This window comes from Nothobranchius furzeri, chromosome 4 (assembly GCF_043380555.1).
Source record: "Nothobranchius furzeri strain GRZ-AD chromosome 4, NfurGRZ-RIMD1, whole genome shotgun sequence".
In the NCBI taxonomy this organism is placed as follows: Eukaryota; Metazoa; Chordata; class Actinopteri; order Cyprinodontiformes; family Nothobranchiidae; genus Nothobranchius; species Nothobranchius furzeri.
Window position 1 is genome coordinate 393,623 of NC_091744.1, and position 27,294 is coordinate 420,916.

Below are 27,294 nucleotides of genomic sequence, written 5' to 3' on the forward strand. Positions count from 1 at the left end.
TTGAATTTGTTCCGGCATCCTTCCAAGCAGACCAGAAATCTCTTAACACACAAACAAAGCATGGAAATCTGATGAGATTAGATTTCATTAAAATTTTCTTACATTATCTTCTTAATTTTTGGATAATTTTTTTGATGATAATAACTAATTTTTGTATTTTCTTTCCTTTGAATTCATCGATGCATGAGTTGCTGTCACCAGATGAAGTCAGTTCTCCAAGATCTGTACGATGAAAGAAGGAATAATAAAAAAAAACACCTGTCAAATTAGATCTCAGCCAACCTAAACAGACCAGCCTGTGTGACCCCTCTGAGATGTTGCTGTGTGACCTCTGACCTAACTTTCAGTCAGTGTTTTATTAGCGGCACGATTTGGCCTGACATGTGGGGAGATGTTAGGGCTCAGCTGCCTCCTGTCTGCACCAAGGTTACGTTAATTTACTGCTAACAGGAGAGACTCGAATTTTATGGTTTAGCAGTTAGACCTCCATTTCTGATCTCAGGCTGAGAACCTGGCAAACACAAAGCTTCTGTGCTCACATGAATGCATTTAGAAGAAGAAGAAGAAGAAAATATCATTTCTATAGCGCCTCTCAAGATAAAAATCACGAGGTGCTTGGAACTGGGAATGAATGTAAAATGTTGCTCTTCCAAAATAGATTGTAGAAAAGTTTATGTTAGCTCTTGTTCTGCAGGACTGCAAAACTAATGAGGAGAGATGAAATCTTCATTACCCCCTTAACCGATGTTATTGGTGATGGCAGCTGTTGCTTGAAAAGAGATGAAAATATGCGTTTTCTCCTCCATTGCTCCTAATGAGAACTGGATAAACAGCGCTGCTGCTGCAACGTCACCTGACCCATAATGATGTAACTCAGACCACGCTCTCTTCTTCCCCCAGATTTATTGTTGTGCTGTTTAGTCTCACTTAAATTATGAAGTTTTCATTGAAACTTCATCAACATCCTAAACAGCTAACCTGAGTAAATTTAAAATTGAGTTTTTTAACAGTGAATCCATTCATCAAGGGAACAAACCCATCAAAATCAACCTGGGCCAGCGTGGAAACGTAGGTGTTCTTGTCTAATCATGAAGAATTCTGATTAACCTCAACATCTGCGAAGCTTCAGTCGATTTTGCTAGCCTCACGAAGGCCTGATTCTGCCGTACCTGTAGAATTGAGAAATGAAAGCAAAAACAGAATAAATACGTTGTTTTCCACATAATTTTAAACATATTATGGGGTCCAAGTTTAGTTTAAACTTGAATTGTTTTTCAAATAATCTATATAGCTTGGAATTTTGGTGGATATTTTTTTATTATCCCTTCATTTCACATCTTACAAGTTAGAAAGTTAACTTTGAAACGGTGAGACTCCTTCTTGAAGGCTATTTTTTAGTCTTTGTCTTTCCTTTTCATTAATATTTAACAGATTTTTATATATTAAAAACAAGTCTTTAAGTCCACAGGTCAAAAGTTCAAAATGGAATAATTGGAGGTAGGCGTTTAATCACACTATACTCACCTGATAACCACACGGGCCATCCAACTCATGGCTGGATTCTCACAGAGTTAAGCTTGTTATTTTGGAGTGCTAGAATGTTTTAGCAGGAGCAGAATATTGGTGTAAAATACCTCAAACGTGTCTCGGGTTCTTGTACCTTTCTTTTGCACATCTTGACAAGGGTCTGCTTCTGCCGTTTCTGAGCCTGAGAGCAGCTTTTCGTTGTTCTGCCAGGTTCATGCTAAGCTCTCTCTTCTCACTGTCATTCTAGTCGTAAAGTTGTAATTATCTCCAACACTTGATAAAAGCCTGGGGCTTGCTCTGTCTCTCTCCTTCAATCTGGCTTTATTGCCTTTATTATATTGCACTTAATCAGCCTTTTGCTGATTTCCCAGGTAGATTTCTGATCCATTTTTGTCTCACCCTCTTCCATCTCCTGTCCTTTTATGGTTTTTCCTTAATTTTTTTATGCTTTTGGTCCTCCTCTCCTCTCCTCTCCTCTCCTCTCCTCTCCTCTCCTCTCTCCTCTCCTCTCCTCTCCTCTCCTCTCTCCTCTCCTCTCCTCTCTCCTCTCCTCTCCTCTCCTCTCCTCTCCTCTCCCCTCTCCTCTCCTCTCCTCTCCTCTCTCCTCTCTCCTCTCCTCTCCTCTCTCCTCTCCTCTCCTCTCCTCTCCTCTCCTCTCCTCTCCTCTCCCCTCTCCTCTCCTCTCCTCTCCTCTCCTCTCCTCTCCTCTCCTCTCCTCTCTTCTCCTCTCCTCTCCTCTCCTCTCTCCTCTCCTCTCCTCTCCTCTCCCCTCTCCTCCCCTCCCCTCCCCTCCCCTCTCCTCTCCTCTCCTCTCCTCTCCTCTCCTCTCCCCTCCCCTCCCCTCTCCCCTCTCCTCTCCTCTCTCCTCTCCTCTCCTCTCCCCTCTCCTCTCCTCTCCCCTCCCCTCTCCTCTCCTCTCCCCTCTCCTCTCCTCTCCTCTCCCCTCTCCTCTCCTCTCCTCTCCTCTCCTCTCCTCTCCTCTCCTCTCCTCTCTTCTCCTCTCCTCTCCTCTCCTCTCTCCTCTCCTCTCCTCTCCTCTCCTCTCTCCTCTCCTCTCCTCTCCTCTCCTCTCCTCTCCTCTCCTCTCCTCTCCTCTCCTCTCCTCTCTCCTCTCCTCTCCTCTCCTCTCCTCTCCCCTCTCCCCTCCCCTCTCCTCTCCTCTCCTCTCCTCTCCCCTCTCCTCTCCTCTCCTCTCCTCTCCTCTCCTCTCCTCTCTTCTCCTCTCCTCTCCTCTCTCCCCTCTCCTCTCCTCTCCTCTCCCCTCTCCTCTCCTCTCCTCTCCCCTCTCCTCTCCTCTCCTCTCCTCTCCTCTCCTCTCCTCTCCTCTCCTCTCCTCTCCTCTCTTCTCCTCTCCTCTCCTCTCCTCTCCTCTCCTCTCCTCTCCCCTCTCCCCTCCCCTCTCCTCTCCTCTCCCCTCTCCTCTCCTCTCCTCTCCTCTCCCCTCTCCTCTCCTCTCCTCTCCTCTCCTCTCCTCTCCTCTCCTCTCCTCTCTTCTCCTCTCCTCTCCTCTCCTCTCTCCTCTCCTCTCCTCTCCTCTCCTCTCCCCTCTCCTCTCCTCCCCTCCCCTCCCCTCCCCTCTCCTCTCCTCTCCTCTCCTCTCCTCTCCTCTCCCCTCCCCTCCCCTCTCCCCTCTCCTCTCCTCTCTCCTCTCCTCTCCTCTCCCCTCTCCTCTCCTCTCCCCTCCCCTCTCCTCTCCTCTCCCCTCCCCTCCCCTCTCCCCTCTCCTCTCCTCTCTCCTCTCCTCTCCTCTCCCCTCTCCTCTCCTCTCCCCTCCCCTCTCCTCTCCTCTCCCCTCTCCTCTCCTCTCCTCTCCTCTCCCTCTCCTCTCCTCTCCTCCCCTCTCCTCTCCTCTCCTCTCCTCTCTTCTCCTCTCCTCTCCTCTCCTCTCCTCTCTCCTCTCCTCTCCTCTCCTCTCCTCTCTCCTCTCCTCTCTCCTCTCCTCTCTCCTCTCCTCTCCTCTCCTCTCCTCTCCTCTCCTCTCCTCTCCCCTCCCCTCCCCTCCCCTCTCCCCTCTCCTCTCCTCTCTCCTCTCCTCTCCTCTCCCCTCTCCTCTCCTCTCCCCTCCCCTCTCCTCTCCTCTCCCCTCTCCTCTCCTCTCCTCTCCCCTCTCCTCTCCTCTCCTCTCCTCTCCTCTCCTCTCCTCTCTCCTCTCCTCTCCTCTCCTCTCCTCTCCTCTCCTCTCCTCTCCTCTCCTCTCCTCTCCTCTCCTCTCCCCTCTCCTCTCTCCTCTCCTCTCCTCTCCTCTCCTCTCCTCTCCTCTCCTCTCCTCTCCTCTCCTCTCCTCTCCTCTCCTCTCCTCTCTCCTCTCCTCTCCTCTCCTCTCCTCTCCTCTCTCCTCTCCTCTCCTCTCCTCTCCTCTCCTCTCCTCTCCTCTCCTCTCTCCTCTCCTCTCCTCTCCTCTCCCCTCTCCTCTCTCCTCTCCTCTCCTCTCCTCTCCTCTCCTCTCCCCTCTCCTCTCCTCTCCTCTCCTCTCCTCTCCCTCTCCTCTCCTCTCTCCTCTCCTCTCCTCTCCTCTCTTGCTATTATTCTTCAGGCAAAGTATATTTTCAGAGAAATGAATTGTCAAAAATAGGTCAAATAACAAAATAGGCTCTTAGTCTTTTTCGGGGATTTACATTCTGCTTCTAGTTTCACTTGATGCTTGTGAAGTCTTCCACCTCCGATCTTTGCTCATTCACGAGTATCTGCTTTCATCTCAGATGGTTGCACATTCAGTCTCAGGCCTCTTCTGCTCATAGGTGCCTCCAGACCAGGAGAATTCTCTTTGATGCGTTTGCTGCATGTGCTAAAAGCCAGCACAGCCACTTTCCACAGCTCCGGGAGGTTTCTCTCACTTGTTCACTTGCAGATTGACATCTGTGTCAGAAGGGAGAAAAGTCTGGTTCTTACAGCCGCAGGAGCTCTCTGTGACATTCCCGTGTTAAAGTCTCTGCTCAGCTTCCCAATATTTAATTACATGCAATAAAGCCATTCCCTGATAAAATTAGGGCAATGTGACAAAATGTTTTTCTTGCTGTCTTTTAAACATGCTGCTTTATAAAGTACTTGATTAGGACCAGCACAGTGGGTGCCCAGCTGTGTGAGTTGAGTGTTTACATCTGTGTCTTCTAATGGGAATAAACTTGAAACGATGAGTATGATGGACCAGCTGAGACTGCAAGTAAAGATGAAATTGCCCTGATATAATGTATGTCATACTTTGTGTGTCTGTGGTTTTTATTTTATTTAGTTATTTATTTATTTGCCTTTAGGGATTATTTTTCATTATTCTTTTACTGAAATATTCTATATAAATTATCTTTTTTTGTGTCTATTGTGTATTTTCCAGGATGGTTGAATACTCTCTGGACCTGCAGAACATCAACTTCACTGCTATCAGAACCGTGAGGGTGCTGCGGCCTCTCAAAGCAATTAACAGAGTGCCAAGTAAGTCCTGCTATCCATTCACTGGGTTTCCCTACCACCAAAAATCACTTAATGGGGGTGAAGTGAAAATGAAATTGAGCCCGTTTTTCTATGTTTTGTGAAACCCAGGGGGATATCCATTCACGTTAAGTGAAATTGTAAGAGTTTTACAAAAGTATTACACATGTCAAGCTCTCCTAGCTACAAGTTAATGTTCCCACTTTATAAACTAATATAGGACGAGGAGGAAGAAGAAGACAAAATTCCCAGCAGGATATACAAAAGGCCTCTTTTAACTATTTCAGCACCATGGACAGGTACCCGTAAAGCAGCTAGCTTTGCTGGAGTAACTGGTTATGTGTTGTTATTATACCTAATTAACTCGAATCTGGTGGGTTCTGAAGTCTCTATTAGTAGAAACAACCCCAGCTTGGATAAATATAAATAATAAATAGTAAATATTTTTCTGCACGGTTTATTATACAGCACAAGACACCACCAAATGTTCTTACATAATTTTTTCTTCAACAATTGACCCCTGACATTACAAAACAAACTACTGTGTATTGTATTTGGCATTCATTAGAGCTTTTTAACAAATTCTTTTACAGTTTAGTGCTAGCTGCTTATGGTTGCCTTTTTGCTCCATGGATTTTTGCTAGTAGACATACAGTCAGGACTCATTCCGGACTGTTGGATTTGACTACCTCTGGAAGCTCATCAAGAGAATGCCAAGAGTGTGCAAAACAGTAACCAGATCAAAGGGTGGCAATTTTGAAGGAAATAGAATATAAAACATGTTTTCAGCTATTTCACATTTTCTGGTTAAGTACATAACTCCACATGTGTCCGTTCATAGTTTTGATGCCTTCAGTGAGAATCTCCCAGTGTAAATGGTCCCCCCCAAAAAAGAAAAGAAAACACATTGAATCACAAGGTGTGTCCAAACGTTTGGCCTGTACTGTGTATTGTTGATTTTGACTTTCATAAGTTTTAACTGGCTTGTTGAGATAACGGATGACAGAACGTAGACATTTGGATGACTGCCATAATATAATTCAATTCAATTGAATTCAGAAATACTTTATTAATCCCAGAGGGAAAATGATTTTTACTTGTGTTTCCTTTTATAGCATTAAAAATCCTCTAAGCTTCACAGCACTGGAAACAGAAAAGTAAAAGGTCCAAAAAATACAGTTTTTCTTAAGATGCTAGAAGAAAAAATGCCCAAAAAAGGCAAAACTTACATGTAGTTAACAGAGCTACTCCAACATGCAGCCACCCAGAGCAGCACGACTAAAATTTACTGTCCAGCATTCCCTAACAGGTCATGCTAACCCTGCTTTGTAAGCATTTGGAAAGCTCTAAATTTGACATGATTTAGTTCTTTACATGAAGTCATGCAGTTATTTCTATCAGAAATGAGCATCTTTGGCTTTTAAACCTCCAACTGAATGTTGAGAAACATGTTGGGGGAAATAACAGGAATATGGAAGATTAATGGTGGCTTACTAGCTTTGTAAAATAGTGTTGGCATAAACTGCTGCGGTTTGTCAATTCAGTTTAATTGCCGATTAATTAAGTACTTTTTTGCCCCCCAGTCAAAGAGGCCCAAGGTGCTGCACATTGTGCAGAGACAGATAAAAAACACTGTAAACACATACATAAATCACTAAAAAACTATAAAAGAATTAAATGCAATAAGACCAAAGAGCAATCAGAAAAAGAAACCACTAAAAACTCAAAAAGCATTAATGAAACTAGCAAAATGATCTAAAATAGAGCTTTAGACTGGATTTAAAAATAGGCAGAGATGTGGACTGTTTTATTGCCAATGGAAGTTGGTTTGAAGACCCATAAGCAAAAAAAAATATATATATATATATATTTTTAAAGCACGATCACCAGTTTTTGCCTGGTTATAAAGGGGTAAAAATACTTTTTTTTAAATATATCTTAAGCAGGTACTATATGAATTGTTCACAAGCTACAGGAACATGCTTAAAAGGGATCTCCTACCATCTTTATGCAGATGACATCCAACTGTACATCTCCTTTAATTCAATTCAATTCAAGTTTATTTATAAAGCACCAAATCACGACAAGAGTCGTCTCAAGGCACTTCACATAATAAACATTCCAATTCAGGTCAGTTCATTAAGCCGGTCAGAAATAATGTTTCCTATATAAGGAACCCAGCAAATTGCTTCAAGTCACTGACTAGTGTCAGCGACTATACAGCAATCCTCATACTAAGCAAGCATATAGCAACAGTGGAGAGGAAAACTCCCTTTTAACAGGAAGAAACCTCCAGAGAATCCTGGCTCAGTATAAGCAGCCATCCTCCACGACTCACTGGGGATCGAGAAGACAGAGCAGACACACACACACACACACACACACACACACACACACACACACACACACACACACACACACACACACACACACACACACACACACACACACACACACACACACACACACACACACACACACACACACACATACACACACACACACACACACACACACACACACACACACAAGACAAAGTAATGTGTCTATATTGTGATTTCTTGGTAAATATTCTATTTGGTGAGAGATAAACTTTATTGTATTTATCCTAGTGGATCTATAATTAAACGTATAAACTAGTAGTAGAACATGCAACGTCAAGGAAAGCAAAACGTTATTATCAGGAGTGGGAGAATGTTTAAGTGGTTAGCAGCAGTGTGCTAGTCGATGGCCCCCTCCATGAGGCCACCACAGCTCAGCAGAACGTCATTGTAGCTTCTTCTGGGGAGAAAAACACTTAGAGAGAAAATAAAGTTAACAGCTGAAATTGCAGAAAATAATACAGTTAAAGAGCAGATTTTAGAAAAAAGTAGTCAAGTGTGAAAAGTGGTCAGTGTGTCCTCCAGCAGTCTAAGCCTATAGCAGCATAACTACAGAGATAACTCTGGATAATCTATCCTATTTAGATGGAGGCATGTTGGAGGCAGGGCAAGGGAGAGCCGTCTTTACCGACTGTACACTCCACCTCCCTCTACTCCCCCACTTGTCCAGATCTAGGCTAACATCAGATTTTAACCATAGACCCTATCAAATAAAAATGTTTTAGGCCTATTCTTAAAAGTAGACAAAGTGTCTGCCTCACGGACTAAAGCTGGGAGCTGGTTCCACAGGAGAGGAGCCTGATACCATCCTAATTTTAGATATTCTGGGAACCACCAGTAAACCTGCAGTCTGAGAGCGAAGTGCTCGGTTAGGAACATATGGAACAATCAGATCACTGATGTATGATGGAGCTTGATTATTAAGAGCTTTATATGTGAGAAGAAGGATCTTAAAATCTATTCTGAATTTAACAGCTAGCCAATGTAGGGAAGCTAAGACAGGAGAGATATGATCTCTCTTTTTAATTCTCATCAGAACTCTAGCTGCAGCATTTTGGACAAGCTGAAGACTTTTAACTACATTCTGTGGACTTCCTGAGAGTAATGGATTACAGTAATCCAGTCTTGATGTAATAAATGCATGAACTAGTTTTTCAGCATCACTCCTGGAAAGGATGCTTCTAATCTTAGCAATATTCCGAAGGTGGAAAAAGGAAATCCTACAAACCTGTTTAACGTGGGATTTGAATGACATGTCCTGGTCAAAGATAACACCAAGGTTCCTTGCTTTGTTCTCGGAGATTAATGTAATGCAATTCAGGTCAGGTGATTGACTAAGCAATTTCCTTTTCTGGATTTCTGGTCCAAAGATGAGAACTTCCATCTTGTCCTGATTTAAAAGGAAAATGTTAAGAGTCATCCAATTTTTTATGTCCTCAAGACAAGCCTGTAATCTACCCAACCGATTAGGTTCATCAGGGTTAATGGATAAATATAACTGAGTATCGTCAGCATAACAGTGGAAGTTTATCCCATGCTGTCTAATGATTTTACCAATTGGGAGCATATATATAGTAAAAAGAATTGGTCCAAGCACTGAACCCTGTGGTACTCCACAAGTAACCCTGGAGTATGAAGAAGATTTGTCATGTACATTTGCAAAATGAAATCTGTCAGACAGGTAGGATTTAAACCAGCCTAACGCTGTTCCTTTGATCCCTACAACATGTTCAAGTCTTTCTAAAAGAACATTGTGATCAACTGTGTCAAAGGCAGCACTGAGATCTGACAAGACTAGAACAGACACAAGATTCTTATCTGAGGCCATGAGAATATTATTTGTAACTCTCACTAACACAGTTTCAGTGCTGTGATACTCTCTAAAACCAGACTGAAATTCCTCAAACAGAGCATTAGTGTTTAAATGCTCACATACTTGGATGGCCACTATTTTCTCCAGGACTTTGGATAAAAATGGAAGGTTAGATATTGGTCTATAATTCATTGGGTCATCTGCATCCAGAGAAGGCTTCTTAAGTGAAGGTTTGATTACAGCAACCTTAAAATCCTGTGGTACATACCCATTTACTAAGGATAGATTGATTATATCTAGAATGGGGGCAGTAACCAAAGGAAATGCATCTTTAAATAATTTGGTTGGGATTGAATCCAAAATGCAAGTTGAAGGTTTAGATGAAGCTAATATTTTTGATAACTCTGAAAGCTCAACTGGATCAAAACGGTTCAAACACAGATGAGGTTCTACAGTCACCTCTGATGCTGCCTCACTTACTGAGGAAGAAGAAATCGCATTAGGGAGGATGCTAAAGATTTTGTTTCTAATAGAATTAATTTTACTTGTAAAAAATCCCATGAAGTCATTGCTGCTGAGGGCTAAGGGAATAGATGGCTCAGAGCTATGATTCTGTGTAAGTTTAGCAACTGTACTGAAAAGACATTTAGGATTATGCTTATTCTCCTCAATTATTGCTGAGAAATAAGCTGTTCTAGTTTGTCGAAGCTTATTTTTAAAGCACAAGACTATTTTTCCAGGCTAGGTAGGCCTCCTCATGGTACGTAGAGCGCCATGTTCACTCCAATTTCCTAGAGTTTTGTTTTAAGGCTCGTAGATGAGAGTTAAACCAGGGAGCCAACTTCCTGTCCCTAATTACCTTCTTTTTTAAAGGGGCAACATCATCTAATGCCACACGTAAAGAGGAATTCACATGATGAACTAAAGCATCAATTTGTGAGGGGCTAGAACTGAAAATATTGCCCTCTGCTACGTTCCTCTGAGATGCTGAGGACAGTAAAGATGGAACAGTTGATTTAAAAGATGCAACTGCGTTGTCAGATAGAGACCGACTATAGTGAAATTTACTTTCATGTCTCGAGAACTCAGTTATAAAAAACTCAAAGGTTATCAGAAAGTGGTCCGAGAGGACTGGATTATGTGGAAAGATCGTTATTTCCTCACACTCAATGCCATAAGTCAGCACAAGGTCCAATGTATGATGGCAGGAGTGGGTGGAGCTATGTATTCTTTGAGTAAAACCAATTGAGTCTAAGATATTACTAAAGGCTACACTGAGGCAATCATTTTCAATGTCGACATGAATATTAAAATCCCCCACTACAATAACCTTATCAGTATTTAGCACCAAATCAGATAAAAAATCAGAGATCTGATCCAAAAACTCAGAGTAAGGGCCTGGTGGACGATATAAAACTACAAACAAGAGTGGTTTTACAGTTTTGCAATCTGGATTAGGAAAACTAAGAATAAGATGTTCAAACGAACTGTAACTATTAATTGGTAAGGGACTGATTAATAAATCTAAATGAAAAATGGTTGCTACGCCTCCTCCTCGCCCTGTACTTTGAGCAATATGATGATTTAAATAAGCTAACATAGTCCTCTTGCTGCAGCCAGGATTCTGTGAGAGAGAGCAAAGAGATCTGATTATCACAAATCAAGTCATTAACTAACAAAGTCTTAGAAAAAATGGATCTAATGTTCAACAACCCACATTTAATTTTTCTAGTTTTCTGCTCAGTTGAATTTGTTCTAATATTTAAGAGATTTCCATGATTTGCTTTATTAAGCCTGATATTTAATCTGTGTGGTTTTGGCCGTGGGCAGGACACTGTCTCTATGGGGTAGTGGGTGGGTAACAGTACAGAAGCTGCAGAGGGGTGGGTTAAACTACGACTCTGCTTCCTGGTCTGGACCCTGGGTTGTCATGGAGGACTAATAAAACTGGCCATGTTCCTAGAAAGAAGAGCTGCTCCATCCAAAGAGGGATGGATGCCGTCTCTCCGCATCAGACCAGGTTTTCCCCAAAAAGTTTTCCAATTATCAATGTAGCCCACGTTGTTTTCAGGACACCACCTAGACAGCCAGCGGTTGAAGGACAGCATGCGGCTAAACATGTCGTCACTGGTCCGATCAGGCAGGGGGCCAGAGAAAATTACGGAGTCCGACATTGTTTTGGCAAACTTACACACCGAAGCAACATTAATTTTAGTGACCTCCGATTGGCGTAACCGGGTGTCGTTACCGCCAGTGTGAGATGTCTAAGCTGCAGCTGTTACACACCTGCTTAGACTCTATCAAAACCTGGATGGTGGGAGCTTTCTTCAGCTGAATGAAGATAAGACTGAGATCCTCATCTGTGCCCCAGACAAGCTGGTTCCCAAAGTCAGAGACTCTCTTGGTCAGCTTGCTTCCCACACCAAACCTTCTGACAGGAATCTTGGTGTGACCTTTGACCCAGCTCTCACCCTGGATTCTCATGTCAGTTCTCTTGTTGGCTCTTCCTTCTTCCATCTCAGGAACGTTGCTAAGCTGAGTCCCATTCTGTCCCGCTCTGAACTTGAGACAGTTCTCCACACCTTCATCTCCTCACGCTTAGACTACTGTAACTCTCTTTTCACGTGTCTGAGCAGAACCTCCCTGAACCGTCTACAGGTGGTTCAGAACACCTGTGCTCGGCTTCTGACCAAGTCCTCCAAACACACCCACATCACCCCGCTTCTCCTCCAGCTTCACTGGCTGCCAGTCAACTTCAGGGTTCATTTCAAGATCCTGGTTCTGGTCTATAGGGCCTTACATGGACAAGCACCATCTTACATTGGTGATCTTCTCAGTCCCTACACCCCCAGCAGGTCCCTGAGGTCCAGTGATCAAAGCCTACTGGTTGTGCAGCACCAGGCTAAAGGTCAAAGGTGACAGATCATTTGCTGCTGTGGCCCCCAGACTCTGGACCTCTCTCCCCCTGAGCCTGAGATCAGTGGACTCAGTGGTCTCCTTTAAAAAGCAGCTGAAGACTCACTTGTTCAAGCTGGCTTTTGTATGACCTTCTTCACCTCTCTCTCTTTATTCTGCTCTCCCCACCTATTCCACCTTCCTCAGGATCCACTGGTTTCCCTCTTTCCTGTTCACTCTCTCTCTTTCTTAACATTTTTAATCACAATTGTCTATTTTTGCTCATTTTAAATATATTTTTAAACATTTTCTAAATTCTTTTTTATATTTTTACATTATTTGTTTTTGTGAAGCGCCTCGTGATTTTTATCTTGAGAGGCGCTATAGAAATGATATTTTCTTCTTCTTCTTCTTCTTCTTCTTCTTCTTCTTCTTCTTTTTCTAATAATAATAATAACAAAAAACACACCTAAAATGATCTGAACTAAGTTTTTAACAGATGAATTCCCCATGCTTTGGTTGCATGGCTTCTTGCTGCATGCACATTCTTTTTCCAGTTTACTTTATTATTCTAAAATATTTGCTAGACATGTCCCAGGAACAGCCTGAGTGGGTCGTTTCTTGCCATTTTTAGCTCCACTTTGCTAATAGATAGCAGCCTGAGCAACTTCAATGCTAAAAATCAGTTTCTTCCTGATCCAGTGTTTTAGATCACTCAGATCACCAAGCTTTTAAAAAATCTTTCATCTGAAGACAGCTCCAAAGTGAATGTCGCCAGCATCTAAAAACATCTTTATAATAGTCAGGGCATGTTTTTGAGGTCTTCAGCACATCATTTCTGAGAGTGCTGCTGGATCTCTGTCCCTTATGATGTAAATTATCAGAATTTCTTTGATAGCTGCTGTTTTTGATGTGCTGAAATAACTTAATTGTACTTAGCAGGCAATCATTTTAAGAGGCTATGAGTACTCTTGAAGCTAGATTCGCTGGCTCTTGAAGTTAATGTGTTTTTCCTACTTTCATAATTGCCGCTGTGCACCTCCTATTGCTTCCAAACCTGCAGCAGACACGGATCTGGTTATTTCCTGCTTGAATCGAGACAGAGAAATGGATGCTTTTCTATATTTGGTGCAAACAAATGAACACGTATCAGTCTTGGATGCGTTTTAGCTGCCGTTATGTCCTAAATCTTCTTTTACTTTTTTATGTTTAGAATTTCTCTGGGATCATCCTCTGATGCGTCTTCCTGGTCCTTTGTGATCACCACATTACCTTGGTTTGTCATTCATTTTATCCTCGGCAGCTTTCAGTATAGCCCAGGCTCTAATGGCAACCCCCTCCTCTTTCTTTTTGCTTTCTTCACCTCCTTCTGTCATATAATCTGCATCCCTTCAGTTGATTTATCTCCAAAACAAGAGGCAGTTGCCTTCCTCCGTGGAGTCGTTTGCTCGACAGGAAGATTGAGACATCATAAATGATTTCATCCTTCAAATTCTGGATTCTGGTGTCAGTGAGGCTGAGCTGATCAGTGTGGACGAGACAACCCAGTGTCAGAAAATCTCACCTGGTATATGTCTTCTCCGTGTTATGATCGGAGTGTAATGGCTCGGTTTTGATTCAGAATTTCACTGAAAACATGAAGTTATCCAAAACAAACTCAAAATGTGCTGAAAAAAACATCTTTGCTGAGATTTGTTGCTGCTTCTTTTTTGTATCACTGTGATGAAATGTTCTTTCTCTTTTGAAAACACAGCTTTAACGAGCTCAGATATCACGCTAGCTCAACATCTTTCTCGAGGAATCAGCTGCTCTGTGTACACTCCCTCTGCAGAGATGACTCATATGGTGAAATTTAGACATTGTTACTCTGGAAACTTTTTAATGCACACTTATCAACAGGAAAATGCCTTTAAACCATTTGTAGCCATAACAATAACGGTCATCTTTTAATATAATTGTTAGAACACTTTAAGTTTGGCATCAATGCTTTTAAACCTGCTAGCATGTTGTTCCCTCCACAGGAAATCCCCTCATCAAAGCTCTCTGACATCTGGTCAGAGGACACTTCAGCCTAGCAGACAACATGACATCTATTAGAAGATGTTTTGTTTTCATTTCAAACAAGATAATTTCTGGATCAGGTTGCTGCTGTGGGGTTTTGTGGGTGCGAAAATGAAAAGCAGAACTCAAATATTGATGCAGAAGCTTCTCCGGCATCCACAGCACCATATTCTGAGCTGCTTCAGCAAAGTTCCTTCACATTAAAATAAAAGGGATTTGGTGCCTGTCTCCAGCAGTCACCAGGCAAGATGCAGGTAACACCCTGGCCAAGTCTGTCATAGGGCCACAGACAAACAGCTAGTCACCAACACAGCCACTCTTACCTCTACCTTCCACTGGACACAGAAGTGGCGTGTAACGTAATAGAGGCGTTTTACCCATGAGCTCCCTTCCAACCGGGAGAGATTGTTATGCGAAACAGGAAAAAAAGTGTTCCACGGTAACAAGGTGGGGCAAAGACGGCTGTGTTATTTAACAGTGATAAACAGCAAAACCATGACAGAAAAAGCTTGTCAACTGTTAAAAAAAGTTCATAACTGTTGATTTTATGAGAAGTTTCCGTAAAATAAATTCATTGGTGAAACAGTAATTTGTATAGTTTTTCCCTGAAAAAAAAAGATAAATAAATAAAAACAGACATATATTCTTGCATCTCTTGCATTGATTTTTTGACGGGAAATTTTCATAAAGTTTATGTTGTCTAAAAACAACCATAAAAAATTCTTACTATAACAGAAAAAATATTTGGTGCATAATTTTATGGTACCATCTGGGCAACCTCAGCAGCTAGTATTTTACTGTAAAGTCTGTGTTTGTTTGTTTTTTTCCCAGTGTACCCAAAAAGGTCTGTGGCTTATTTTCTGTTCTGTTTACCTTAGCTATGGCAGTTTCACATGAGACAATGTCTGTTTATCTGCAAGTGACTTTTATTTTAAAAGTTTCTGGATGTTTTACATGTTTTACATTACCATCAGTATGAAGATTATGTCTAAAAAACTATACATTTTAGTTTTTTTTCACTTGTTTAGGGCATATGATCAAATATGGCTCCTCATATGCTATAACTACACTTCGTAATGTTCAACACATCAACCTTGTTATGTGAACATTTCATACACTTAGACCTCATTAGTTTTAGAGATCCAACTGCAAACACGAGAAGAGAGTGATGTACTGGAACATGTTTATCGCATCACAGACCTGCTGATTGGTGAAATGGTGCCATGGCGTAAACTGTTACTAGCCTGAAATCCACTGATTGTTTGGGTGAAATCACACAAAAGAGCCCACAAAAAGGCACATCAATGTACTTTCTGATTTGTGCAGAAGGGTCCTGAAAAAATATGAAATCTATAAAAATGACAAAAAAATGCCTGTTAATTGTGTGTTATCCCTTTATAGTTCTCAACCTGAAATTGTACAAAAAAATGAAAAAGAAGCAACAAACAAACTGAAGTGACTTTTCAGAACTTAGAAAGACAATAGCAAGTATCTGGTACCGAACAAAGAAGAGCAAATGATTTACTGTACATGCAGTGGATCTGTTGGAAGGTTCAAAGCTTTTCGTGTCTTGTTTCATTTTCTTTAGCAACTTAGCTGCAGTGATCTGTTGGTACTCGAAATGATCCTAGAGTTTGTTTTCACCTGAGTCACAACCCAGTTTTATAAAATACCACACTCAACAAAGGTATGCCACCTTTATGGCAAACAGACGGGTACCGGCTAGATATAGTCGGACTCACCTCGACACATAGCATTGGCTCTGGAACCCGAGACCTGGAGAGGGGTTGGACACTCTACTTTGCTGGAGTTGCTCCGGGTGAGAGGCGGAGGGCTGGGGTTGGCTTTTTGTTAGCCCCGAGACTCTCTGCCTGTGTGTTGGGGTTTACCCCGGGGGACAAGAGGGTAGCTTCCTTGCGCCTTCGGGTCGGGGAACGGGTCCTGACTGTTGTTTGTGCGTATGGGCCAAATATCAGTTCAGAGTACCCACCCTTTTTGGAGTCCCTGGGACGAGTGCTAGATAGTGCTCCATCAGGGGACTCCATTGTCCTGCTGGGGGACTTCAATGCTCACGTGGGCAATGACAGCTTGACCTGGAGGGGTGTGATTGGGAGGAACGGCCCACCTGATCAGAACTCGAGCGGTGTTTCGTTATTGGACTTCTGTGCAAGCCGCAGTTTGGCCATAACGAACACCATGTTCGAACATAAGGATGCCCACCGGTACACTTGGTACCAGGGCAGCCTAGGTCGCAGGTCGATGATAGATTTTGTAGTCATATCATCTGACCTGCGACCGTATGTTTTGGACACCCGAGTGAAGAGAGGGGCGGAGCTGTCAACTGATCACCACCTGGTGGTGAGTTGGATCAGATGGCAAGGGAACATGCCGCGTAGACCTGGCAGACCCAAACGCATAGTGAGGGTCTGCTGGGAACGCCTGGCAGAAGAACCTGTCAAGACGGTCTTCAACTCCCACCTCCGGCAGAGCTTTGACCACGTCCCGAGAGCAGTGGGGGACATTGAGTCCGAGTGGGCCTTGTTCCACTCTGCGATTGTCGAGGCGGCTGTTGCTAGCTGTGGTCGTAAGGTGGCCGGTGCCAGTCGTGGTGGCAACCCCCGTACCCGCTGGTGGACACCAGAGGTTCGGGGAGCCGTCAGGCTGAAGAAGGAGGCCTACAGGGCGTGGCTGGTCTGTGGGTCTCCGGAGGCAGCAGACAGGTACCGGATAGCCAAGCGGGGTGCAGCAGTGGCAGTTGCCGAGGCAAAATCTCGGGCGTGGGAGGAGTTTGGTGAGGCCATGGAGAAAGACTATCGATCGGCTCCAAAGAGGTTCTGGCAAACTGTCCGGCGCCTCAGGAGAGGAAGGCAGCAACTCGCTCACACTGTTTACAGTGGGGATGGGGAGCTGCTGACGTCAACTGAGGCTATAGTCGGACGGTGGAAGGAATACTTTGAGGAGCTCCTCAATCCCACCAATGCGCATTCCGAGGAGGAACCAGAGCTGGGAGGCCTGGGGATGGACTGTCCGATCTCGGGGGCAGAAGTTGCTGAGGTAGTCAAACAACTACACAGCGGCGGAGCCCCGGGGGCGGATGAGGTTCGTCCTGGGTATCTCAAGGCTATGGATGTTGTAGGGCTGTCATGGTTGACACGTCTCTACAACATTGCGTGGTCATCGGGGGCAGTTCCTAGGGAGTGGCAGACCGGGGTGGTGGTCCCCATCTTTAAGAAGGGTGACCTGAGGGTGTGTTCCAACTATAGGGGGATCACACTCCTCAGCCTCCCTGGAAAGGTCTACTCCAAGGTACTGGAGAGGAGGGTCCGATCGATAGTTGAATCTCAGATAGAGGAGGAGCAATGTGGTTTTCGTCCTGGCCGTGGAACTGTGGATCAGCTCTATACCCTTGCAAGGGTGATGGAGGGGGCATGGGAGTTTGCCCAACCAATCCACATGTGCTTTGTGGATTTGGAGAAGGCTTATGACCGTGTCCCCAGGGGCACCCTGTGGGGGACGCTCCAGGAGTATGGGGTGGGTGGCTTTCTGTTAAGGGCCATTCAGTCCCTTTACCAGAGGAGCGTGAGTTTGGTCCGCATAGCCGGTAGTAAGTCGGACCTGTTCCCAGTGAGGGTTGGACTCCGCCAGGGCTGCCCTTTGTCACCGGTTCTGTTCATCACATTTATGGACAGAATTTCTAGACGCAGCCGTGGTGTGGAGTGTGTCGAGTTTGGTGGCAGGAGAATCTCGTCTCTGCTTTTTGCGGATGATGTGGTCCTCCTAGCTTCATCCAGCTCTGACCTTCAGCTCTTGCTGGGTAGGTTCGCGGCCGAATGTGAAGCGGCTGGGATGAGGATCAGCACCTCCAAATCTGAGACCATGGTTCTCGACCGGAAAAGGGTGGCTTGCCACCTCCGGGTCGGGGGAGAGGTCCTACCTCAAGTGGAGGAGTTTAAGTATCTCGGGGTCTTGTTCACGAGTGAGGGTAGGAGGGATCGGGAGATCGACAGGCGGATTGGTTCGGCGTCTGCAGTGATGCGGACGCTGAGCCGATCTGTCGTGGGGAAGAGGGAGCTGAGCCAGAAAGCCAGGCTCTCGATTTACCGGTCGATCTACGTCCCAATCCTCACCTATGGTCATGAGCTTTGGGTAATGACCGAAAGAACGAGATCGCGGATACAAGCGGCCGAAATGAGTTTCCTCCGTAGGGTGGCCGGGCTCAGCCTTAGAGATAGGGTGAGGAGCTCGGACATTCGGGAGGGACTCGGAGTAGAACCGCTGCTCCTCCGGATCGAAAGGAGCCAGTTGAGGTGGTTTGGGCATCTGGTCAGGATGCCTCCTGGACGCCTCCCTGGGGAGGTGTTTCGGGCATGTCCTGCCGGCAGAAGGCCCCCGGGTCGACCCAGGACACGTTGGAGAAGTTACATCTCCAATCTGGTCCGGGAACGCCTTGGGGTCCTGCCGGAGGAACTGGTGGACAAGGCCGGGGAGAGGACGGCCTGGAGCTCCCTAGTTGGGATGCTGCCCCCGCGACCCGGACCCGGATAAGCGGAGGAAGACGAGACGAGACGAGACGGGTTCCAGGCACACTTCAGACACCAACGACGCTGTCTATTTAGAAAGGAAGTGTCTTTGAACACCTTCAAATTTCTAGAATTCTAGGGACATGAGAGTGAAACCTTGCAACTCACATGAGGAAATAGAACAACTTTTCAAGCATTGTGGGACATTTTTAAAACTCCCTTGTATATACTGTACACAATTTGTCACTAACCATCACAGACAAGTGAGAGACTTACTTTGATGGACTTAGAAGTCTAAATTTTCCAAGAAACGTGGGAATTTTTTTTATTTTTTGTTAAGTAACAAACTTTTTAAAACTTTAAAGGTGCATTATGTAGAATTTAAGTACAAATGACATCATGTGGTAAAATGTCATTATTGCAACAAACTTTAAACGACTCTGGAGCTTTTTACCAGCCATCGTCAAATTGCAATTGCTAGCAGGAGACGCGGCAATCCAACACTCACTGATGGTTAACAGTAGTTACGTCCCTCTTTCCTTTGTTTTGAAAGCAGAAAACCTGATCATTTTGAAGCCAGCTGGATGTGAAATATGTTTCAGTATAACCTTCCTTCTAAAATGACAGAAACATTAGACTCTTTGGATTTTCTCACTGTAAAATTCTCACTATATAAGCTATTCCTTCAAAAGTGGGTTTAAAATGCTGTGTGAGTAGAAATGTTACCGACTTCACCCTGAAAACCACTCAGTAGCCCTCTACTGGTCACATACTGCACTTAACAGTTTGTGGAGTGGGTAGGTGCTTTATAGGGGAAGCTCTTTAACTGCTTTATGGCTGTTAGCTGTTATGCTAGAAGTTAGCTTTCTTAGTTCACAGATTGTCAATAAAACGAACAAGAAAAGGAAGTAGTTTGCTTTTTTGTTAGCATCATGGTGGAGCCTGGAAGTAAAAGTAAGAAAGTAATGTCTTTAGTGACAAAGCAAAAAGCTGAAACTGGACTAAACATTGGTGCGGCCTGCACTAGTTTGAGGGAGCTAAAGGAGGCTACAAAATTGCAGACTGATGGTGACCAGGGGTCTCATTTATCAAACATTGCGTAGAATCCTTACTAAAACCGTACTTAAGCTCAGCAAAAAAAATAATGTACTTACGCCAAGTAGGTTTGTGATCTATCAAACATGGAGTACGCACAGCTGCACACAATCTCCGCTTCATAAATCACAAACTATCTAGAAAGGTTGTCAGCTGCTTTTTAGTCACATCCCGCCCTCACCACGCCCACTTACTGCCATAAATAGTCAATGCAAAGGGCCTTGTGGATCTCATGCACGTACATAAGCCGGCTGTTGCAGCGCTCCACCAATGACGATGGCGACCGTAGATCAAGGCAGATCAAGGAAGCGCAATTTCACAGAAGCAGAAATGGAGGTGCCTGTGAGTGAGGTGGAGAAATGAAAGGAAGTGCTTTTGCAAAACAAATAAGAGAAAATCCACCGGGTGGCACACCGTTGCTGAAGCCGTCAATGTTGTGAATTCTTCAGAGAGATCTGTGGTGGATATTAAAAAAAAAAAAAGGTCCAATCGGGATTCAAACCTGAGACTCCCAGGTGAAAGTCACGTGCACTAACCAGTCACCCAAACAGAGGTCTTCCTTGTCCAAGTAGCCAGGGTGCATGATCAATCGGGTCACAGTGACAGGACACACACACACACTGTCACAGACACATGACATTCTGTCCTAATCTGTTCCCCTGCTGATATTCTGCATTCCGTATTCTGCGCTTCAGGCTGTGCGAGCGTGTGTGTGTGTGTGTGTGTGTGTGTGTGTGTGTGCGTGCACGTGTGTGTGCGTGTGTGTGTGTGTGTGTGTGTGCGTGTGTGTGTGTGTGTGCGTGCACATGTGTGTGTGTGTGTGTGTGTGTGTGTGCGTGTGTGTGTGTGTGTGCGTGCACGTGTGTGCGTGTGGGGCTTGTTCTGTGTGAAAACGAAGCAGTACAAGTGATAATGCTGCAGGATTTCTTATTTTTAACCTTCTCAGCAGCAGCACTGCAGGTGCTCTCCATGTCCAAAATGTGTGTAAGCAAGGTCCTTAGTAAACTTAAAGTTGTGCACATTCTTCCACTAAGTTTTCTTTCATGAATCCCAAAGTTTGCGTGGAAAGTTGCTTACGCAGTTTTCCGACCCCGTTTTGTGCGTAAGCAAGCTTGATAAATGAGGCCCCTGGCTTTATTGCTTCTGGGCTTAATAAGTAATACATATGCAACAGTGTGGATCATTTTACCTCTTGGTTTATTTTAGTATTATTTGGCTCATGTTAGTGTTAGCATCACACTAGCTCCAGCGGGCTAGAGCAGGGTTGTTTACTACAGTTGTAATTCCACTTTCAACCTATATTGCGAAGGAGCAGGAAACTGCTTAGTGTAACTTTAACTGCCTTTCTGTCTGGGACACTAAAAAACAAACGAAAAAATGCTATCCAAGAAAGGTCAGCAGTCTGTAAAATAATATTTTCTGTGACTTTATAAACATTTTAGACAAATTCCACCAGAAGAACATCTGTTGCACAAAAGACATTTGTTCAGTTGGCAATTTTTCAAAGAGGTCACACAATGTGGGTTAATGCAGGCTAAAAAAGTATAGATTAGCAGATGTAGAGATGGAGAGCAGCAAGAGAGATGAATGAGTTGGGAAGATGGGATTACACGGCTCCATGAAGGATGGGTAAAGATGAACAAGAGGAAGGGGGAGATGATGAGAGGAGAGATGCTGGGGAACTCACATGAGCAGGCTATTACAATGATAGATAGGGCCAGGGAGGTGCGAGGGATGGGGGGAGTCATCAGGTGAATAGAGATTAAAGGAGCAAGGGACAAAAAGGACAGCTGGAGACCTGAAATGAGGAGAACAAGGAAGGAGCTTACTCATTTTACTTTGTGTGATTTGAACAAATGAATATTATTGCTCTCAGTGCCAGATCATTTTCATTTAAAAAATATAATTTTGATCTTTCAGATCCAGTCCATTGATTGAATTGTTTTCTAACTTGATAAGAGATAACACAACACTTATGGAGATGATCACAAACACTGGATTCAGTCATTTAATTATAAAATCCTCTGTAGCGGTCGGTCGGGTAGTTTGTAACAGCTGGTAGTTCCATTTTTTTATGCGTTGCAGAGGATTCATCTACAGACCATTCATCTGTCTCCTTACATCTTCTCTTATATTGATGTCGAGTTCTGTTGGATGAGTGAAAATTGTACAGTCCGACAAAATCAGTTTTTAAATAGAAAAAAAGCAATTCACCTGCAAAAGTATCCCCTGTACAAGATGTAAAAGGCCTACATGAACATTTACCTGAGTACCTATTCCTTTGTGAGTATGTGAGCGTGTGAAGTTCATACTCTAACCTCTTGAAAACTACTGACACAACTTCACACCAAACCACTTTTGGTCTTGAAGTGGCCAGATGGAGAATTATGTTTAGTACATTTATCAAAGATCTGCCATAACCAGTCCTATACACGTCCTCTGCCCACTTGTAGGCATAGAATAGGTGGTCAGAGCATATTTTCTATCTTAACTGTCATACTGTAGATTTACATTATGAAGTTTTTTTAATCAGAAACAGAATCAGAACAGGTTTATTGCCATTGTCAGTGAACAAACAATTCACAAACTCGGAACTTGCTTTGGTACTAATGTGCTGCATATAGCATGAATAATAATAAGATTAAAAATAGAATAAAATAGAATAAAACTAGAATAAAACTTTCAGCTATAAAAAAAGGCAGGTAGTGGTAACATGGCCGATAACGTGACGTTGTGTCGAGTACAGAAGACCAGCATGGTTGTGTGTTTATAAGCTGTTCACAAGTCTAACGGCAGATGGAAAGAAGCTGTTCTTATGGCAGGAGGTTCTGGTCCGGATGGACCGTAACCTCCTGCCTGAGGGAAGCGGCTCGAAAAGTCTGTGACCCGGGTGAGAAGGGTCAGCTGCTATCCGACCTGCACGCCCCCGAGTCCTGGAGACGTACAGGTCCTGGAGAGATGGAAGGCTGCAGCCAATCACCTTCTCAGCGGAACGCACAATGCGCTGCAGTCTATGTTTGTCCCTCACCGTGGCTCCAGCGTACCACACAGCGATGGAGGAGGTGAGGATGGACTCGATGATGGCCGTGTAAAACTGCACCATCATCTGGGTCGGCAGCTTGGCCTTTTTCAACTGCTGCAGAAAGTACATCCTCTGCTGGGCCTTTTGATCAGGGAGCTGATGGATAATTTTATTAACAACTGTCAATAAATCTAGATGTTTCTGATATTATTATTTCATATTTCAAGTCTTAAAGGGATATTTAGCATCTTTTTCATATCTTTAAATCATTTTCTTGACATTTTCTACATGTCTAAATGCACTGCCTTGCCACCATGTAACTGGCTTATTAGTAATTTGCATTAACGAGCAGTTGGATAGGTGTACCCAACAAAGTGACCAGTTAGTGTATATTTACATAAAACTAATAAATGACCCGCACTTGCACAGCACCTTTTAGCATCAGAGGACTCCAAAGCTTTGCACTACACTATCATTCATACTTTCTTGTAGTGATGAGCTATGATGTAGCCATAGCTGCCCTGGGGCACACTGACAAAGGCGAGGCTATCCAAGCACAGACGCTACCGGTCTCTCCGACCACCACCAACAGGCAAGGTGGCTTAAGTGTCTTGCCCAAGGACACAACAGCAGAATTTGCTGTCCAGAGCTGGGAGCGAACCTGCAACCTTCTAATTACTGGACAATATTCTCAACCTCCTGAGCTACCGCTGCCCCTAATATCGTCTCTACCAGCTGTGCCTTGCCCCATCCATCCATTGTCTGAACCCGCTTGTCCATGTAGGGTCGCGGGGGGGGGGGGGGGGGGGGGGGGTCTGGTGCCTATCCCCAACGGTCAATGGGCAATCAGGCAGGGTACACCCTGGACAGAGTGCCACTCCATCGCAGGGCAACACAGAGACACACAGGACAAACAATCACGCACACACACACACCTGAGGACAATTTAGACAGACCATTCAACCTAACAGTCATGTTTTTGGGCTGTGGGAGGAAGCCGGAGCACCCTGTGCCTCACTATACGGTGAATTTCATCCAATAGGCTGACTAACATTACTCCTGGCTGATAGCACCCCTGCTACAGGTAATGGCAATCTGTCAATTTTATAACTGATTCTTTCATTAAAACTGCTGATTTAGAGAAATAAATGAATGGATGGGTTAGGGTTAGTCTTGGGCACATTGATGCTCAGGTTGTTGGCTGTAAATGAATGATTATGGTCCTACACCTCCCAATTATGAATAGACTCACCAGTAAAGGAGACCCAACTAACAAATGTTAAATTGTAGCACTCTAAAACAGCAGTGCTGAGTTTTCAAATGATAACTGACTCTCCTCATGTCTGGATTTGCATGCTAATGATTTTATTTTATGAATCAAATCTACATTTTCCTAAAAGCACCAATGTGGTTTGTGTTTGTTTGACGCTGCTCGCGCCCATAACTCTTCACGCGGAGCATAATTGATGAGTAACCTTGTTTCTCAGCAGACGTTTTGTCTTGCCGCAGGCGTCGAAGAACAGGTACAGTGAGTGCTTCAGGAAACGAGCAGTAACAGTGTCAGCGATCAGAAAATGAAGTGGCCAGATGGAGCTTGGCCATTATCTACATGGACGTGTCAAAATGTCCCTGAAAAATCAATACCAGCACTCCTTCTGTAAATGTAACCCATAACTCTGCTGTCATGCACAGGTAATGTAGAAATATGTGATTTCATAACCGCTCCTTTGGAATGGTTCTAATATTGAATTACCTAATCCTCCTCTATCAGTGCCTCATAGTGTTTGTCTGATGACAGGTCGGGCTCATGGCGGATTCAAAACGCTCTTGAACTGAAAATGAATGGCCGTTTTTAGGTATCATGAAGTATTAACAAAATAATTGCCAACACAGATGTTAGAAGTTACCTTGTAAGGCAATGGCTGTGTCCATGGGATGGAAAAGTCAGATTTTATACCAACCACTGTTGTTGCTTCAGCAGCCTCTGCTGCCAGGACGCTCATTTCGCTCCTCTTTATTTGGTGCATGAATAAAGACGTAAATCTCCTCTATATTAAAGACAATTTACCACAGAACTCATCTCTGGGGTAATTCAATCTCCATCCTGTGGGAGATGCACAATCACAGTCATCGAGTGCTTTTGCACATGAAGACACACGTTTTTTTAAAGAAACACACACGTGCACACGTGCATGTGTACACACACTCTGCTTATACTCCAGTTTATAAAGTCACAGTAAGTCACAACCAAAAACAAGCACTTCAAACTCCTGTGTACACTGACTTGTTGGCACAGAACAACTGAATGGCTCCACACACATTCTCACTGGAGGATGGTGTTTGAGTAGGTTAATTGCACTAATGGAAGTTATCCATGTCTGCTTCCCACTGGCCACAGCTTAACAGCTCGAATGGGTTGTCTGTATTACCCACAAGCCCCTACGGCAGACAGAGCATTAGCAGCCAAGGTAATGGTCGTCAACCTATTCCCTCGCTTTTACTCTTCAGACTAATTTGATTTTCCTTTCCCTTATTTTGTTTAGCAGCGTTGTACAAAATTAATATTTTGCTTATTTCTCAATGGTTGCTAACGGCATCAAATAAAATTTTAAAGATGCTGTTACAGTATTTTTTTCCCTCCCGTGTCCTATCTGGCTGTGAAGCAAACAGAATTCATGTCTGAATGCTGGTAACAAGCCTTACAGATTTACTCTCAGGTGGACCATCAAAGCATCTGTTTTTAATGTCACGCCTGATACTTGAAAGTTTATTGTTATTATTTTTTGAATGCTTGTAATTCCGACCAGACACGGAGACAGAGGTGAAAGAGAAAGGAAGAGACAAAAGGTGGGGGTGGAGGGTGGTTCCACAAAAATATCCAATCAATAATGAACAAGAGTCTGCTTCTAGACCTGCAGAAAAGGGATGCACAACAATACAACAGGAGCAAGCTATCACTGCGTCAACTTGATGACGAAATAAAAATCAACATTGTTTTACTGAACAATCACACGATAATAAATCACAGTGCATTTAGTGCCAACCACAGCCTTAAGACAAGTGTTGAGCGTGCCCAAGTCCATACTTATGAGAGCACCATGTGAGCACCTGTGTGTGTACTCGCGCTTGTTTATGTAAGGTTTCTCTATAGGAGGGTCCAATGGAGTGTGAGGGGCCACAGATCTGACCCCCAAAGATGTATAGGAGATGGAGGGAGATCCAAGTCCCAGAGATTCAGGAGCTGCCCCAGAGTACAGGGACCCCAAGGAGACTGTGACCAGAAAAGCCCCTGCCCCCTCGAGAGGTACAGAGGATCGCCCTGGGGGGCCACAACCAGCAGTTGGCAGAGTCCCGGGAGATATCAGCGGCAAGCCCACAGGCCCGCCCGCAGCCTCCCACCCCCTAGCCCAGGGGTGGACAACTCCAGTCCTCGAGGGCCGGCATCCTCCATCTTTTTGTTATTTCCCAGTTCCAACACAGTTGATTCAGCAGCTCATCAAGCTGCAGAAGCCAGCTAAACTCCTGCTGATTGAAATCAGGTGTGTTGAAACAGGGAAAACAGTAAAACATATGGGATTGCCAGCCCCTGCCCTAGCCGGTCGAGCCCGGGACCCAGGGGCGACCACCCCCGCCGGGGATCCAGCAGAGCCCAGGGACCCAGACCCCACCAGGCAGCCACCGGGATAGATCAGGCAGATGCCAAAAATCTTAAACCCCCTGACCCGGGGGTCAAAAACACTCAGGCAGACCAAGACACCACACTCCACACCAAGTGTGGCAGGGGGAGGGGAGACGAAGATGTATAGCATCAAAAGGAGTCCCAGGAGAAGGGAGGAGTCAAAGGCCCCACCTGACATATACAATCATACACAAACACAGTCACACACTCCCTCCCTCATGCTCACACATACACATACAACCAAAGACTTACAAAAATGCACGCCGGACACCCACTCATGCTCCCCATACACACCCTATTCACTCAGGTCCCAGTACTGCTGCATATGGGGTTCCCAGAGTTCAACCCTTTCTGCTGGGGTGCTGATGAGCAGGCTCCCCCGCCCAGCGCTGAGCACAGCAACCCACCACCCCAGACCCCAACCAGATGGCCAGATCCCCCTCCTAGCCTCCAGCCCCGGGAAGCCAAGCAACAACAGAGGTGTGTTAAGACCCCTAGTCTCCCTCCGCCTGCTCCAATATAGTGTTAGTATGTGTTGAAGAGGTGTATTGCATGGCTGTGGTGAGCGGGTGATGCTGTTACAGTTTAAAGGAACTGTCACCTAACATACATGGACTCGCCTATCTTGACACATGACAGGGAAGGCTGTTGTTGGTTAGCTAACAACAAGCTAACCGATGACATCCCCACACAGCATAACTCCTCCAGGCTTGTGTTATTTGTGGAGATAAAACGCCAACGTTGCAACTCAGTTGTAGAGTTGCGCTACTGTTTTCCAAGCAGGAGTGAGATGTCTAATATCAGGAAATTAGACTCCAAAACCAGTCATCTGATGCTCAACTGTGCACAAAGGATAATTAAGATCACCATTCACTTCC

At 44.4% G+C, this 27,294-nt stretch overlaps 1 protein-coding gene across 1 annotated transcript in view; it reads left to right on the plus strand.

The window, feature by feature from the left end:
* The window catches only part of LOC107391375 (voltage-dependent T-type calcium channel subunit alpha-1I), a 374,405-nt gene that overhangs the window by 169,219 nt on the left and 177,892 nt on the right, over positions 1-27,294 (plus strand). The window contains exon 5 of the mRNA XM_070549995.1: positions 4,856-4,953. Coding sequence (XP_070406096.1) covers positions 4,856-4,953 — 98 coding nt within the window. The remainder of the gene's footprint in view (positions 1-4,855; positions 4,954-27,294) is intronic.